This window comes from Hemiscyllium ocellatum, chromosome 36 (genome assembly GCF_020745735.1).
Source record: "Hemiscyllium ocellatum isolate sHemOce1 chromosome 36, sHemOce1.pat.X.cur, whole genome shotgun sequence".
NCBI lineage: Eukaryota > Metazoa > Chordata > Chondrichthyes > Orectolobiformes > Hemiscylliidae > Hemiscyllium > Hemiscyllium ocellatum.
In genome coordinates, this window is record NC_083436.1 from 37,161,371 (window position 1) to 37,178,431 (window position 17,061).

At 41.4% G+C, this 17,061-nt stretch overlaps 1 protein-coding gene across 2 annotated transcripts in view; it reads right to left on the minus strand.

Moving 5' to 3' along the window:
- The window catches only part of LOC132833336 (alpha-synuclein-like), a 77,580-nt gene that overhangs the window by 49,192 nt on the left and 11,327 nt on the right, over positions 1 to 17,061 (minus strand). For both annotated transcript variants that reach the window (XM_060851521.1, XM_060851522.1), the window contains exon 4: positions 11,011 to 11,156. In XM_060851521.1, the coding sequence (XP_060707504.1) occupies positions 11,011 to 11,156 (146 nt within the window). The remainder of the gene's footprint in view (positions 1 to 11,010; positions 11,157 to 17,061) is intronic.

The following is a 17,061-nucleotide window of genomic DNA, read 5'->3' on the forward strand; positions in this document are numbered from 1 at the left end:
GACTCAAGGGGTTAAATGGCCTAATTTCTGCTTCTATGTCTTCTAGTTTTATGGTCTTATGGATATAACCAGTATTACCTGCAATGGATTCTCTTCCTGCCTCCTCACTGTTACCTTCAGAGACCTGGAGGGGGCCAACCCCTGCCCTTCCTCTGCTTCATGTGGTGATATCATTTGTAGACATAGAGGGTCACACTCATTCAATTGGACCAGCTTGCATGGGAGAGAGAGAATCTATGACTGGAAGAGCAGCTCCACATTGAATCTGTCACTCCCGTGAACAGGTGCAAACTTTCTCTCATTGGTTGTCTTTATGATTTAATGTTCATTGGAGATTTTGCGAAATTCAGGGAGAAATTCGCCCACTGCCTGCCGTGTATTCTGAGTATAGCACTCGAGAGGTTTCCCTTGAAGATGATAGAGGCTGCTGAAGAATTTTACAGGCATTTGGATGAGTATGTTTTTGTCACTTGACATTCTGTGCTAGGAGAACAATCATATATAATTCATGCATGTACATACAGTTGGGAAGAGGCATTAGGCATTAGTCTGTAGACCAACAACAAATGAGGAAATAATTGCAAAATACTATGGTCACTGAAAATCAAATAAACAAGGAGAATGCTGGGTTGCTGGATGCTAGAAATAGAGGATTCAGAAATAACAGTTAATGTTTCAAGTCTGGAATGACTCTTCAAACATTGAGGCCTTTCTTCGTCAGTTTTTCTAGCTCTGAAGAAGAGTCATACATGACTTGAGACTTTAAATCTATTTCTTTCCACAGATGCTGACGGACCTGCTGAGTTTCTCCAACCAATGAAAAACTTTAGGGAAAATCAACAACATTATCAGGTATCTTAAAAGAAAACAATTAAGTGACCTGTTCCTGATAGACAATTTTTTCCTACAACAAAGAGGTGATTTTTGAGCTTGATAAAGAGTTTGAAAATGTGGAGTGAATCAAAATACAAATTATAAGCATTGAACAGCTATTCAAGCAGATGACTTGTAACAACAGAGAACTGGTTTTCAATATGATTCCATCTCCTATTGTGAGTCACTACCTTTCAGACGACTGACAGATTACTTACTAAGGTAACCTGCAGTTACTGTGAAAGGCAAGGGGTCGTACCTTCAGGAACAGTTCTTTTGATAGAAACAGAAGGAAAAAAGAACAGGAGTAGGCAGTTCAGCCCCTCGAGCTTGCTGACCTCCTACCTCAATGCCATTTACCCAAACGTACTCATAGCCTTTGATGTTGTTAATATCTTGAGATACATTACTTTTCAGCTTGAACATTCTCAACTACTGAATTACCACAGCTCTCTGGAGTAGAGAATTCCAAAAATTCATTACACTCAATAAATTCTCCCTTCTCAGTCCTAAAATGTCTGCACCTTATTCTGAGACTGTGTCCCTAGTTCGAGATACCCCCCCATTGCACCACCCCTTTCCACAGCTAGGGGGAAATCATTCTTCCTGCATCAATTCGGTTAAGCCTTGCACAAATTTTGGATGACTCAGTGAGATTCCCAAACCCTTGGAATAGTAGGACAAGGAAAACTTGTACTTCCCAAGAAGGAGTTAGCGGATTCTTGCCTCCTCACTAGCTGAGCTCTGATGATGCCCTTTCGGAGTCACTGAAATAACCAAATACAGACTTTGCAGCTCCCTAGGGATTGTCTGGAATACTTGTGTCCATGATTTGAGCCAAACTTTCCAATTTCTGAAATCTGTCCTCAATACCCATGTGCGTCAACACTGCCCATTGGGCGTGGAATGTTAGTGACAAGGAAGGACATAAAGAAAATGACAAACTTGCATTTATATAGTGCCGTTGACAACCAAAATGTGACATTATGTATTTGGCTGTATCACATAGCCAGTATACTTATGCTGCATCATCACCTATTTTTTGAAACCATAGAATTCCTTAGGTGAAAGCAGGCCTTTCGGTCCCTTGGGTCCACAACCACCCTCTGAACATCATGTCACCTTGACCCACTCCCTCTACTGCATTCCTGAATTTCCCATGGATACCCTACATATCCCTGGACACTATGGGCAATTTAGCATAGTTAATCCAACTCCTACATGTCTTTGTACTATGGGAGGACACACAGACAGACAGACACAGTCACTCAAGGGTGAAATCAAAGCCAGATCCCTGGTGCTATGAAGCAGCAGTGTTAACCACTGAGCCACCATGCCACCCCACCCCGTTGAACAGTTAAACACTTGTGCCCTGACTGGAAGTCAAACCTGGGCCGTGGCAGTGAGAGCGGCAAATGCTGATGCAGGAAACTCAGTAGCCAAATTTGTGCACAGCAAGATCCCAAAACAGCAATGGTATAATGATCAGAGCCTCTGTTTTATTGATATTGCTTAAATGATACAATCAATAATCAGGGGACCTGATTGAGGCTTACAAAATCATGAAGGGTATAGACAGGGTGGATAGAGACAAGCTTTTTCCCAGGGTGAAGGATTCAATAATGAGAGGCCATGCTTTCAAGGTGAGAGGTGGAAAGTTTAAGGGGGATGCATGCAGCAAGTACTTCACACAGAGGGTGGTGGGCGTTTGGAGCACATTGCCAGCAGAGGTGGTAGAGGCAGGCACGGTAGATCTATTTAAGAAGCGTCTGGACAGATGCATGAGTAGATGGGGAGCAGATGCAAATGCTTAGGAATTGACCAACAGTTTTAGATAGTACATTTGGATTGGCTCAGGCTTGGAGGGCCTGTTCCTGGGCTGTAAATTTTCTTTGTTCATGCTCAGACTTCAACAAATATACTTTTTATCAAACCAATTATCAAGGCAAGAAGTGAAAATCAATGAAGCGCATATCACATAAGAAAATTGAAGTGTTAAACCTATTAGGATTTTTATTTTAGTCATTAAAAATCAGCCTGATATTAATTAATATTAATTTGGTGATAATCAGCTTTGGGCACAGACAGCTGTCCAATTGTTCAGATTTTTGGTGTCATATCATTTTAAGAATATTGTCTGAAAATGGATATTGAGTTTGCAAATGGTCTTGCATATTTTAGTGGTTTCCAAACCTTTCAAGTGAATGAAACCAATGTAATTAATCTAGGTCTCCATTCTTCTCTCTGCAGTTAATCAGAGGAATGACTAAAGCTGTGCATGTACATTGCATAACTCTGCTTTCTTTAAAGAAAGATTTAATTTAATTGCCAGAGGAACCTTCCAACAGAAGGATTCAACCGGAGATAACTGCTATTAATGTTCTATTGCCCACCAAAAAAAAACATGAATAATAGCCACACAACTCACCCAGTGGCTCAACCAATCAATCCTCCAGTGTCCTCTGCAGAACTCAGCCACGGGAATCTGGCAGATTCTGGGTTCAATCAAAGACATGCTCCATTTGTTTCATGAGCCCAGGTGATGTGAAAGGGTGAAAAATGAAATACCTCCTTTAATGTGGCACCTTCCCCCACATCTGGATGTCCCAAAGCTCTTTACAGCCAATGATATAAATTTGAAGCATGGTTACTGCTATAATGTGGAAAACGAGGCAGCCAATTTGAATATGAAATGCTCTCACAAACAACAGTGTGATAATGACGAGAAAGGCTGTCTTATTCCTGTTGAACAAAGGATAAATATTGGTAATATTGGAACCATTGAGCACAGACTTCATGAAAACCATTTTAACTGCCAAATCACAAACTAAAAGTGCAAAAAAAAATACTGGCTAGAAAGATTTCCCTAAGGAAATTTCAGAATTGGGGGAACAGATTGAGCAACTCTGTGGGAAATTGGCATCCAATCTGGTGCATTTTGCAAGCCAAATGTCTTATGTCCATAGCCTGAGCCCAAACATAATGCCAATTCTTTTGAAAATGAACACAGCAGAATTCTGCTGGATTTGCACAGATATTGCTCTTTCCACCCTGGTCCTGTGAGTAAAGGTCCTCTGGTGGGTCAACCTGTCAGTCTTTGTGCAAAGCTTAACATCAATTTTTCTTGAAAACAACATTTTATTTTATTAGCGACTTCTTCCATAACACTGAAAGCCTTCGTATTAATTCATTTTGATCCAATTTTTTTTAAATTGGTTTGAAAATACTACTTAAGGTTGTGAAGATTTGCCAAGGACAATAACAAGCGCCAGACCATATGTGCACACTTTTATAAATCTACCAGCTAGGACTGGCTCAGCATGCCACCCAAGGCACAGCTTGTGCCATCTGCAGCAAGGGTAAGTGTGACACTCGGGGACCAATGCCATCATCAGTTAGCTATTACACTCGTGTTTCATTCCCAGTTAGCACTGTGAACCCCTGGTCACATCGCACATCCAAGCAACAGATGGCTCAGGCATTGCTCAGCACAACTGTCACTTTCATCTCCTCTTCATCCCTCAGTGTGTGGCACCGTGGTTAGCACTGCTGCCTCACAGTGCCAGGGACCTGGGTTCTAGTCCAACCCCGGGTGACTGCCTGTGAGGAGCTTTCTCCCAGTGTCTTGAGTCTGTTTCACCAGGTGCTCCAATCTTCTTCCACAGTCCAAAGATGTGCACGTTAGTGGATTGGCCATGCTAAATGCCCCATTATGGGGATAGGGTGGCATGCTGTTCAGAGACGTAGTGCATACTTGATGGGATGAATGGCCCCTTTCCACACTGTAGGGATTCTATATTTCCTGGGGCAATGACACATCTCTCCACAGTTCACTATAATAGAAACAGCTCTTAAAGCCAAAGTTGGTAGTGGGGTGGGGCCTTTCGAGGGGAAGGTTCTGCTGCCCATACTGAAATGCCCATCCCAGATAGCATTCAAATTGTAGCTTCAATGTGTGTTTGTGGATTCAGTGAAAAACACTCCGTCTGCCCAAGAGCTGCTGGCCTTCCAGTACAAGGAGTTATCTTCAACAGTGTTTTGCAAACTGGCTTGTGCCCTGGTCCAAAACTACATGCTGAGGCACACATAACACTTGAATTTAACCTGCACTGTTGGCATCACTACATCACAAAAGCAGCTGTCCAGCCAACTGACCATCATCACAAATTGAGAAAGACCACTTTCTAAGGGCTTTCAGACCTATTGTGTCAAGGGATTGGGAACTGATAGAACCTCTTGGGCTCTATGACAGTAATGGAATTTGCATAGTTCTTGCTGTACTTAGCTAACATTACAATTTTGCAACTGCATTGAGCCACCCAAGAGAATTGGGAAAAGTTCTTTTATATTGTGTTTCTGCCACGTTGGATTTGAAATGTTTTGTTATAAACGTATGGATATTTTATGAATAAAACATACTTTTGCAAAACAAAGGTAGCAGTTTGTGTCAGAGCTTCACATGGCTGGGCAGTAACTGTGAAAAAGGCTGACAGCCTAATCGTATTGGTGACCTGCAATTGTGGCTCATCCTCCTGGTACGTGATATCAGTTCACAGATTTAACTCAATGAAAATCCTCACTAAACAAAATGTAGATGACTCAGAACATTCCCACAACTATTCTCAGGTCTTGTAGGAAACCAGCACAGCAGTGGGATGAGCTGCCACCTTGTAAGATCATAACTAATAGGAACAGGAATAGAAGGCCTTTCAATCCTTCAAGCCTGCTTTGCCATTCAAAAAGGATCGTGGTTGACCCAACACTCCTCACATTCACTTTCCTGAGTATTCTCTATCAGTCTTGATTCCTGTTCTGACCCTCTCTGTTTCAGCCTTAAATATACACAAGGACTCTGTGCCCACTAACTCTGTGGCAAGGAGTTTCAAAGACTTACAACCCTGACTGAAGAAATTCCTCCTCATCTTAGTCTTAAATTGGCACTCCTTTATTCTGAGACTACAGCCTCTGGTCAGAGACTTTCTCAAGGGTAAACATCCTCCCAGCATTTACCCTGCCAAGCCCCTTAAGAATCCTGCATGTTTCAATGAGATCATCTCTCTTTCTTCTAAACTCCAATGACAGAGTCTCAGTAATTTGCCATCTTGTAGGAAACACAATAGCTGACCCTGAACACATTGCCTTCATTCTTAGTCCATCAAATAATTAAGGATGCTGAGCATTCATCTGTTCCATCACAGGCTCCAAAGTCTCAGTTTCTCTTTCAAGCAATGTTTGGGAACATTAGGTTAAAATACTCAATGTTGTGAACACCAATTTCCAATCAACATCAGGTTTCAATGTTACAATCACTGCAGTGCTAATAAAGTCAGAATGCGAGTTCCCTGATTGGACCAGATTAACAGCCCCAAATCAGGGAGCCCTGGGTGACAGGTAAGAACAGGAGTGTGGGCAGCATGGTGGCTCAGTAGTTGGTGCTGCTGCCTCGCAGCACTGGGGTTCTGGGTTCGGTTCCGGCCATGTGCGGCTGTCTGTAAGGAGTTTGCGCATTCTCCCCGTGCATGCGTGGATTTCCTCCGGGTTCTCCGGTTTCTTCCCGCGGTCCAGCAAAGTGCAGGCCGGGTGGATTGGCCATGCTGGGGTTGCCCGTTGGGTTGGGTGCATTGGTCGGAGAGGAGTGGGTCTGGGTGGGTTGCTCTTTGGCGGGGGGTCGGTGTGGACTTGTTGGGCCGGGGGGGGCCTGTTTCCACACTGTAGATAATCTAATCTAATCCTACACCATATAGTCTTTTTTTCCCAGTCTACTTTAGTCAACTCCTCCCTTATCTCATTGTTGTCTCCTTTGATAAAAAAAAGAACAGGTGTGTCAGAGATCCTGTTCACTCAGAGCTGGCTTTGACGAAGCTGGATTGTGTCAAGGACACTCCATGTGTAAATAAAAGGTGACTTGATAATGGGATACCTGCCTCTGTGGTGTTAGTTCAAGCACCAAATGCTTAAATGATCCCTTATAACATCAGCCTTCACTCAGTGGTAGCACTTCTGCCTCAGAGTCAGAAGGTGGAGTCCCCACTCTAAAGACTCAAAACACTGAGTGGCACATCAGCTCAGGACTGTTAGCTGTACTGCCTTTCCAATGAGACATTAAATGGAGGCCCTGTCTCCTCTTGCAGGGGGATGTAAAAGATTCTACAACATGTAAAATGCTGAGGATGCTGGAGATTGACGTAAGAACAGAAAATGTTGCAGAATCATTGCAGGTCTGACAGGATTTGTACAGAAATTGGACTCAAAGTTAATTCTGTTTCTCTCTCCACAGATGCTGCCAGACCTGCTGAATTTATCGAACACTTCTTGTCTTTATAGGATGGCAGCTCTCCCTGTGGTGTGACCAACAATTACCCCTCAATGAGCTATCACTGAAACAGATTATTGGCTCATTTATGACACTGCTATCTCTGAGACTTTGTTCTAAGTGAACAGACTGTTGCATTTACCCATGTTCCAACATCGATGACACTGAAAAGTATTTTATTTGCTGAGAAGCTGAGGAGGATTTGAAAACACTTCTTCCCTTCTAAAGAAAAGAGAGATTTGGATAAAATTTGAAGCGAAGCATGCAACAGCAGGAAAATGTGATCACAAAACTTTATACAATTGGACACCTAGCCGCACAGTGTTGAATGGCCTCCCTTCTGTACACCATTTTTCTACAATAATATTATCATGGTGAAATGGGGTTTGGTTCGCTCAGTTGATTGGACAGCATCACTCTGCATCGCAAACCAGCTAACGCATGGATTCAATTGCTGCAGTTTACCAGGAAAATCATAACTTTTCAACCTCCCCCTATCACCTAAGGCAGGGTGACCCTCAGGTTAAAGTCACCACCAGTCATCTCTCTCCCTCTCTAAGGAGATAGCAGTACTATGGTAACTTTACTTTTACCAAATTGAAAAGAGATGTCCTTTTGTTTTTAAACACATCTCAGTATGAACCTCAAATTACAGTTTGATCAGTGGTGAATAGTTGCTGTGCTCTGCTTCATCCACCCATCAATTACAGAAATGTGACACATTTATCATTTGGCTGCTTGTTTATTTCCAATTTGTTACGTGTGCTAACTCTAATAGTAAACCTGGGCTTGATGAATGTGTATTGTTTCAGGATTCAACTATGGTTTTACAAAGGGTAATTTATGGAGTTTGAATGCCTGTTTGTTTACCCCCAAACATAGCCTCTCTTTTTGCAAGTACAAAGTGCTGCTCTGCCACAAATCATCAGAATTGAGTCAGTTGGAGAGATGTGCAAACCATTATATTTTCACTTCTTGTAAACCATCAGTGATTAGCTAATGGAAATATGCGTTTACAAAGTGATGGATAGGAAGACATATCTGTACACCTGAGAAAAATACTCTCCTCTGAGAAGGAACAGGACCCATCATCAAATATGAATCATATGGTGTTGCACCATAGGAGGCAGCCATTTGGTCCATTGTGTTTGTGCTCACTCTTTGATAGAACTACCCAGTGAATCCAATGTTCCTGTTTTTTTTCCCCCTGGAGGCCTGTAAACATCCTCTCTCAAAGAAACCTTTTCAAGTTACTCATGAAAGTTACTATTGAGTTTGCTTCCAGAGTGTCATGGAGACCTACAGCACAGTAACAGACCCTTCAGTCCAACTTGTGCCAGATATTCAAAATTAATCCAGTCCCATTTGCCATTATTTGACTCAAATCCCTCTGAACCCTTCCTATTCATGTACCCATTCAGCTGTCTTTTAAATGTTGGAATTGTACCAGCCTCCATTACTTCCTCTGGCAGCTCATTGCATACATGCACCACCCTTTGTGTGAAAAGGTTGTCCCTTAGGTCCCTTTTAGATCTTTCTCCTCTCACCCTAAACCTATGCCCTCCAGTTCTGGACTCCCTTCCTTGGGAAAAAGATCTGACTATTCACCCTATCCATGTCTCTCATGATTTTATAAACCTCCATAAGGTCGCCCCTCAGTCTTGGATAGTCCAAGGTAAATAGCCCCTATTCTGCCTCCTTCTATAGTTCATACCTTCCAACCCTGACAACATCCTTGCAAATCTTTTCTGCATCCTCTCAAGTTTCATAACATCCTTCCAGTAGCAGGGAGACCAGAACTTAATGTTGTGCTCCAAAAGCCTTTCAGAGAAATCTTTCCAGATCATGACAACTTTCTCTCATGTTGCTTCTGGTTTTGTCAATTATCCTGCGGCCAACAGTCTTTTCTTAATTACAATATCCAAATTACTAATTTCCATCAAATCTCTTCACAACTTTTCCAGCATTTCCACACAGCCCTCCTCACTCCTGGTGAATATTTATCCTTGTTAAACATCACAAAAGCAGATTATTGCCCATTAACACATTCCTGTTTGAAGGAGTTTGCTATGTGTCATTAGATGTCATATTTCCTATAACAGTGGCTACATTTCAAAAGGGAAAGTGAGGACTGCAGATGCTGGAGACCAGAGTTGAAAAGTGTGGTGCTGGAAAAGTTCAGCAGGCCAGGCAGCATCCGAGGAGCAGGAGAATCGACGTTCAGACATAAGCCCTTCTTCGATTCTCTTGCTCCTCGGATGCTGCCTGGCCTGCTGAGCTTTTCCAGCACCACACTTTTCAACTACATTTCAAAAGCACTTGGTTGGTTCTAAAATGATCATGGAGAAGCTTTGTACAAGTATAAATACTGTGGTTACAACAGCAGGTCAGAGATTGGGAATTTTATGGCACGTAAATCACCTTCTGACTCCCTAAAGCTTGTCTACCATCGACAAGACAGGAGTGTGACGGAATACTCCCCATTTGCCCAGCTAAGTGCAGCTCTAATAGCAATCAAAAATCTTGACAAAGCACAAAACAATCCACTTGACTGGCATCACATCCACGAGCATTCACTCCCTTTACCAGCAAAGCTCAGTAGCAGCAGTATGTGCAATCTACAAGATGCACTGCAGAAATTCAAAGTCTCTGAGACAGCACCTTCCAAATCCTTGACTTCCATTCAGAAAGACAACAGCAGCAGAGATATGGGAACACCACCTCCTGCAGGTTGACCTCCAAGCCACTCACTATACTGATTTGAAAACTACATTACTGTTCCTTCACTGGCACTAGGTAAAATTTCTGGAATTCATTCCCTAATAGTGTACCCACACTGCATGGAATTCAATGGTTCAAGAAGCCATTTACCACCATCATCCCCAAAGCAAATAGAGACAGGTAATGAATGTTGATCCAACCAGCGAAGCCTATATCCCTTGAATCAATTAAAAAATACTTCTTTATTGGACCACTTCTGCACGCTGTTTAAAACTTCAACATCCTTCTTAAAGTAAGACATCCAGAACTGAACACAATACTGGAGTGTAATCAGTAATCCATTTAGCATACCTTACTTGCTGTTGCATTCTATCCCTCTAGTAAAACAAACCAAAGACTTTGAATGCATTTCTTAAAGATACCTTTCACCAGACTTGCTCCAACCTGCACTCAAGACAGTTAACATCCAGATGTGCAGATATCAACTGAAGGAATCTCATCACTTCAAGCTCTGAATTCCATTCTGTTGCTTATCTCCATGGTCTCACCATGAAAAGCTTTCACTAGTTCTAAAATGATTCTAATTTCACAGCTTCATATGACATATTCTTTACAGACTCCTAATCAAGGGAGCTTTTCTCTCAGAGAATTTGTTTTCACATTTTCTCAAAGTAAATTGACCTTAAGAGCACAACTAAAATGCAACTGCTCTTCCAATACTGCTTGCTGGCTAACAGAGCAGTTATGTGGTTCAATGCATTTCACAAGTTTCAAATAACCAGTCTATTCCTGCATGTGCAGCTTAATACTCTCAGTGATTCTCAGCTAACATGCTGACAAAATAGATTTTAATATAATCATTCCATGCTTATATTATTCCTTCAAAGCCTTCAGCCATTTGGGTCTCTTCGGAGACAGAAGATTACATTCAGATAGTATTGACGTCACTCACTGTCATTACAATGCAAATAAAAAAGATATTGTGAAACTGTATCAGACCGCAATAAAACAGATATGAGGGAGCCGGGTAAGTCATTCATTTTGCAGACAAACCCAGGTAGAGATGGGTCTGGAAGGGAGGGGATTAGTTTTAAAAAGCTAACCTGTTTCACCAATTGATCCTTTTTCACCAGACCTGTAGCAGCTGCAATGTTTCCAGCTCCTTCCACGGTCTTCTGAGCAACTGTAGACATTCCAGTCACCATGGCACCACCAACCAGAGACGCCTGCTCTTTGGTCTTCTCAGCCACTAACAAGAGAAGCAATGGGAACATTCAGACTCATTGAAAAGTCACAACACAAGACAAGTCACCCTTTCCAATCTGTACATGAATGGCAAAACAGTACTAGCCCTGGGCTGGACAGTGGCTTGGTCCATTTTCTTCAGATGGAGTTGCAATTTCCAGATTAGAATATTTTAAACAATACTCTAACCAACGAAAGCTTAGACTTATATAATGCCTTCAACATAGTCATGCCCCAAGGTGCTTCACAAAATGTGACAATGTGACATTAGGACAGGTGACTTGAAGTTTGATCAGACTGTGTTAAGTAGAATGTGAGAGAGAAGGATGAAGATTTTAAGGACTTAGTGCACAGAGCAGTTGAAGGCACAACCACCCACTCCATCACATTTAACTGTGGGTTTTCATAGTATCTCTGCCCACTAAGGGCATTCAGTCATCCTGGTCAACATTTATACCTTAACCAATGGCAAGATATTTTAGTTATTTAATTTAAGACCAGACTGTGTGTATGTAAGCTGCTGCCTTGAGAGTATTCCATTGACCGTGAAGTGCTTGGAGGATGCAGTAAGCTGCCAATGAAACCTACACAAACACATGCAGCTTTTCTCCTGTAACATCAAGATAGGGGCAGGAATTCAGGCTGAGCCAACACCAGTCTGAAACACATTCCTTTGCTGCCACTTGCAGCAATCTGAACAGATGGGCAGGAGTCTCAACATTTTAGTGCAGGATTGTACAGCATGTCACCAAGGCAACGGCCAGATTTATTTCTAAAAAGAATAGGCAAGCGGACATAATGGCTGCCAGCTTTCTGGGGCTGACAATTCAGTTTCTTAGAACAGAGAGCTTTATTGATCTCTACCAGTCTTTGAAATTGGTTTACAGATTGCTCACACAAGTGTGACTTGCACAATTGTCAGCAATTACTAGACTTTGGTTGAAAAACATATTGAATACCAGTGATAGAACTATTTATCTTTGATCAATAGCTTCTTGTGGTTTAGTAGTAACTAACCAAAAATGGAATATTTGCTTATAGGAATGTTAAAAAAGATGGAATGTGTAGAGTGACTTCTTTGTTTCACTACAACAGTCCACACAGAAGGGAAGTGTGACTCTCCATCACATTGAGGAAGCATTTGGCAGACTGTGACATCAAGGAGTCCTGGCAAAACTGGGATAAATGGGAATTAGGGGAAAACTCTAGTCAAAAGTTGATGATGGTACAAGTTACAACTCCTCAGATATTTATGCAGTCCATACCCAAATACAGCAAGATCTGGACAATATCCAGGTTTAGGTTGGTAAGTGGCAAAAAATATTGTGTCACACAAGTACCATGTAATGACCACCCCCAGCAAGAGAGAATCTGACCACTGCTACTTGACATTCAATGGCATTCTCCCACTATCAACATTCTTGGGTTACCACTGACCAGGACCACATACATAAATACAACAGCAGGCCAGGGATTAGGAACTCTGCAGGGGGTAACTCACTTGCTGACTCCCCAGAGCTTGTCCATCACCCAGGACAAAGCATCCCCACTTGATTGGTTTCCCAACCAACAGATTCAAAATTCACTGCACTCATGAGCAATATTCAGTGACTGTGTATGATCCACCTACAAAAGCCAACACACCCAACTTCCTTCATAACTCTTCCAAACCAGTGACCTCTACTACCTAGAAGGAGCAGGGCAGCAGACATGAGAACACAGCCATCTGAAAACTCCCTTCTGAGTCACACACCATCCTGATGTGTAGCTACATTCCCATTCCCATTCTATTACTGGATCAAAGTCCTGGGACTCCCTGCCTAACAACTCTGAACATCCCTACTCAGAGGACTGCAGGGGTTCTAGAAGGCAGCTCACCACCTTCTTCTCAAACAGCTATCAGGGATCAGCAAGTGTTGATGTATCCAACAATGCCCAGATCCCATGAGCAAATAATATTTTAAAATCTAGAGCAGACTACCAGCTCAAATGCCACAGGAAACACTTCTTTCTTAAGTATTGCTGGATGAAAAAGCATTTTGTCGAAAGCTTTTCATTTCGCACTCACCAGGACAATTGAAAATGAATATATAATACACTCAGAGGAGAGAACTGATGGAGTCCACTTGCCAAACACTCAGCACTCTCCTCACATTCAGTATGGATTTTCTCTTTACATTGGTATTTCTTGTGAACTTGCCTGCTGAGTGCAAAACAAAAAGATTTGATTAAACATATATTTTTTTCTAGCAATGTTCTGTGCTACCAAGTAACTGTTAGTTCTTTCCTAATTATTCCATCAAGTCTCATGGTGAGTAGACCAACATTGTCACAGATCAATTGGATGGTCCGCAACCCTTTCTTTGACCACCTCACAGAGTGTTTCCTTTCCCCATTGCCTTGTGTAGAGACCAAACCTCTCACTTGCTTTGATCTGTGGAACCATAGTGGGCTTGCTAATGAATGAAGCGGTCTTTGCAATAAAGCAGCAAATGTAAAACTAATTAAGATTCATTGAATGAAACCAGTGCCCTAGAGTAAATAGTAGCATAGAATAAAGTTTACAGACTTTATTAAATGTCAGCAAGGTGTATAAAGGAATTTGAACTTCAATGATTTGTTCAACTGCAACATGTCTCCTTCCCAAACAAAAAGGGACATCTGCTCCTACCTCCTGCCAACATGTTTCTCACCATCAACATACAATAGCAGTTCTGTGTTTCTTTACCTCTCTTCCCCCATGCTAGTGGCTGAATTAGCTCTGTTGGCTGGACAGCTGGTTTGCAATGCTGAGTAACACCAACAGTATGGGATCAATTCCTGCATTGGCTGAGGTTATCATGATGGTCCCTCATTCCCAACTTTGACCCTCACCTGAGGTGTGATGACTGTCAGATTAAACTACCAACAGTTGTATCGCCCTAATAAGAGACAGGACTTATAGTCCAGTAGGACTATGGTGACTTACGTTACTCACCCACACTAAGTATGTAGAAGAATTAAACCACATGTTATGATAGCCACTGGTTCACCATCATCAGGCTTTATAATTATTAATTGCTGAAGGAGTTTCTTCTCTATTTGCAATGCAGATATGTAAACTCATCATTCTACAATTTGATTTTGTTTTTGAAATATACACCCACATGTATTGAAATGAACATACTGCGAGTTTATTTGATTTGTCTGGAAATTATAATTTTAGATATGCACCTAATAAGTAATAAATCACTTACATGAGCAATTTTGATGAACTGAAGTTAAAAAATAACCAGATTCTAAATCTCTTTGCCACACAGTCATTAAAGTTCCATGAATCCAGAGCAAAACACAAATAGCAAATGTTTAACATTTCATCTCCACAAGAAAATTGTTTATTTTCCAATGTAACAGCAGTGACTGCACCCAAAACTAATTCAATGTCTAGCGTTTACTTTGGGGATGTTCAAAGATTCTTAAATGCAGTCCAGTTTTCGTTAAGTGGAATACTTCATGCTTGCGTCTCATATTATACGTAATTGGAAAGAGAAGGAAGACAACTTTGAGATACTCTGTGTAAAGGTAAGACGGAAAAAAGTTGTAAAGTTTACAATACAAAAATGCCAGCAATGATCATCTTCAATGAGAGAATCTAACATTCAATGGCACTACCATCACTCCATTGACAACATCATGAGGGTTACAGTTTGTTCAGTTGCTGGGTCCAAATCCTGGAACTCCCTCCCTAATGACATTGTGGGACTACATACAAAAAACAGACTACAGTAGTTCAAGGTGGCAGCTCACCACCACCCTCTCAAGGGCAACTTGGGAAAGGCAATAAATGCTGCTCTGGCCAACGATGCCCATATTCTGTGAATTAATTAAAAAAATTAAACGTGGCATTGCAAATATAGTATAAGAGGACTAGAGCAAGGGAATTAAGCTAAGCCTTTATAAAACACTAGTTAAGTCTCAGCTGAAGTATCATGTGTAGTTCTGAGTATCTTACTAATAAAAGGACAGTGAAGCCAGAGGAAATTTTATAGAAGGTATTAGGGAAGGAGGACTTCCGTGAAATAGAGACATACAAGAAACTATGGTTATTCTTGTTAAATAGAAGAAATAAAGAGGGTTTATTGAGGTGTTTAAACCATGATAATTCTGATGGCTTTAATAGAATAAAAAAAGGAAAATAAAAACAGGTTCCAGTGGCAGAAGGATCACTAATCAGAAAATATAGATTTAAGATGATTAGCAAAAGAACAAAGGAGAAATAAAAAAGGTCTGAACGAGTTATAATGTTGTAGAATCCATCGCTTGAGATGGTGACAGAAACAATTTTAAATAAGAAGATGCAAAAGGGAATTGCATAAATATTTGAAGAGAATGAACTACGGGATTCTGAGGAAATATCAGAAGAGAAATATTAATTGGACCGCTTTTTCAGTTCACCTTTGCTGTTTGAGCTCTTGGAAGTATTTCCTCCTGTATTATATCACTTTATCATTGAGTGATAAATTTACCCAATGTTGATGTGGTCATTGAAGGTAAGAGGATAAGGGAAATGTGCTAGGAGACTGCATTAGATCCCAATAAGTATTGTTGCAAGATACTGTCTCTGCAATTGGCTCATTCATCCATCTAGAATAAAACACTGACAATGTGGTTATCTCAGTTTCTCAAAGAAGCCTAAATTTTTACCTTTACACAATGACAATTCCAAATGTTGTCTACTTGGCGTACGAAACTTTTGGATAGCCATCTCAAACATTTCTCCTTCACCAGTTTTAACTATTTCCTCTTTCCCTGCCATCCATATGAAACATGCCTAGATCATAGAGGCACTTACGCAAGGTGCCTCTTTAATCCCTTCTGGTTGATTACTCCAGCCTATCCTATAGCTCATCATTTTGGCCCCAAGAATCAGCCCCTGCTCTTCTCTGCAACACTGAGCTGGACAGAAAGCTTGTCTCATCTCTTGGTGACCATAAACCAAAGTGAATTCCTAACATGGAACTGTGCAGTTTGAAACTGAACATCTTCAACTTGTACAGAGCAAGCAACAGAACTGAGAATTCTATTCAGCTAAACATATGATTAGATTCCCTACAGCGTGGAAACAGGCCCTTCAGCCCAACAAGTTCACACCGACTCTCTGAAGAGTAACCCACCCAGACCCATTCCCCTACATTTACCCTTGACCAATGTACCTAACACTATGGGCAATTTAGCATGGCCAATTCACCTTTGGACTGCACATCTTTGGATTGTGGAAGGAAACCGGTGCACACAGAGGAAATGCGCGCAGACACAGGGAGAATGTGTAAACTCCACACAGACAATCACCCAAGGTGGGAATCGAACCTGGGTCCCTGGTGCTGTGAGGTAGCAGTGATAACTACTGAGCCACCGTGCCACCCAATGGATTGCCCTTTACAACAATGATTTGAAAACCTACCTTCTGTTATGCAGACAGAATAGCCAAATCATGGGGCCAAGTCCATGTCCATGCAAATTTCAGTGAATAATTAAATGTGATTTGAAAAGAAACTTTTAATCCAAATGGATTTTTTTTCACCAAAATTGGATGGCCAAAATTTCAGCCTCATTTCAGATACTGTTAATGCATTAGCTGTCATAACACTGGCCCACCCATTGGTTTAGCTTGTAACTGGAAACTGTGACCAATGACATTGAAGGAGGGACCTGATCCTGTATCGAGAATAGTGAAGTACTTGGTTAGGTTGTACCCTAAGCTTGGTCAAACTCAATGACGGTGAGTGATACTCACATCAAATAGAAATCCACTTAATAATCTTTGTACAAAATGCCATAATTGATTGTTCAATCTCAGGAGATCTTTCACAGAAAGCACTTTCAGCCTGACCTCAAACTGAAAACATCACCATTTCAAACAGAAATTGCGA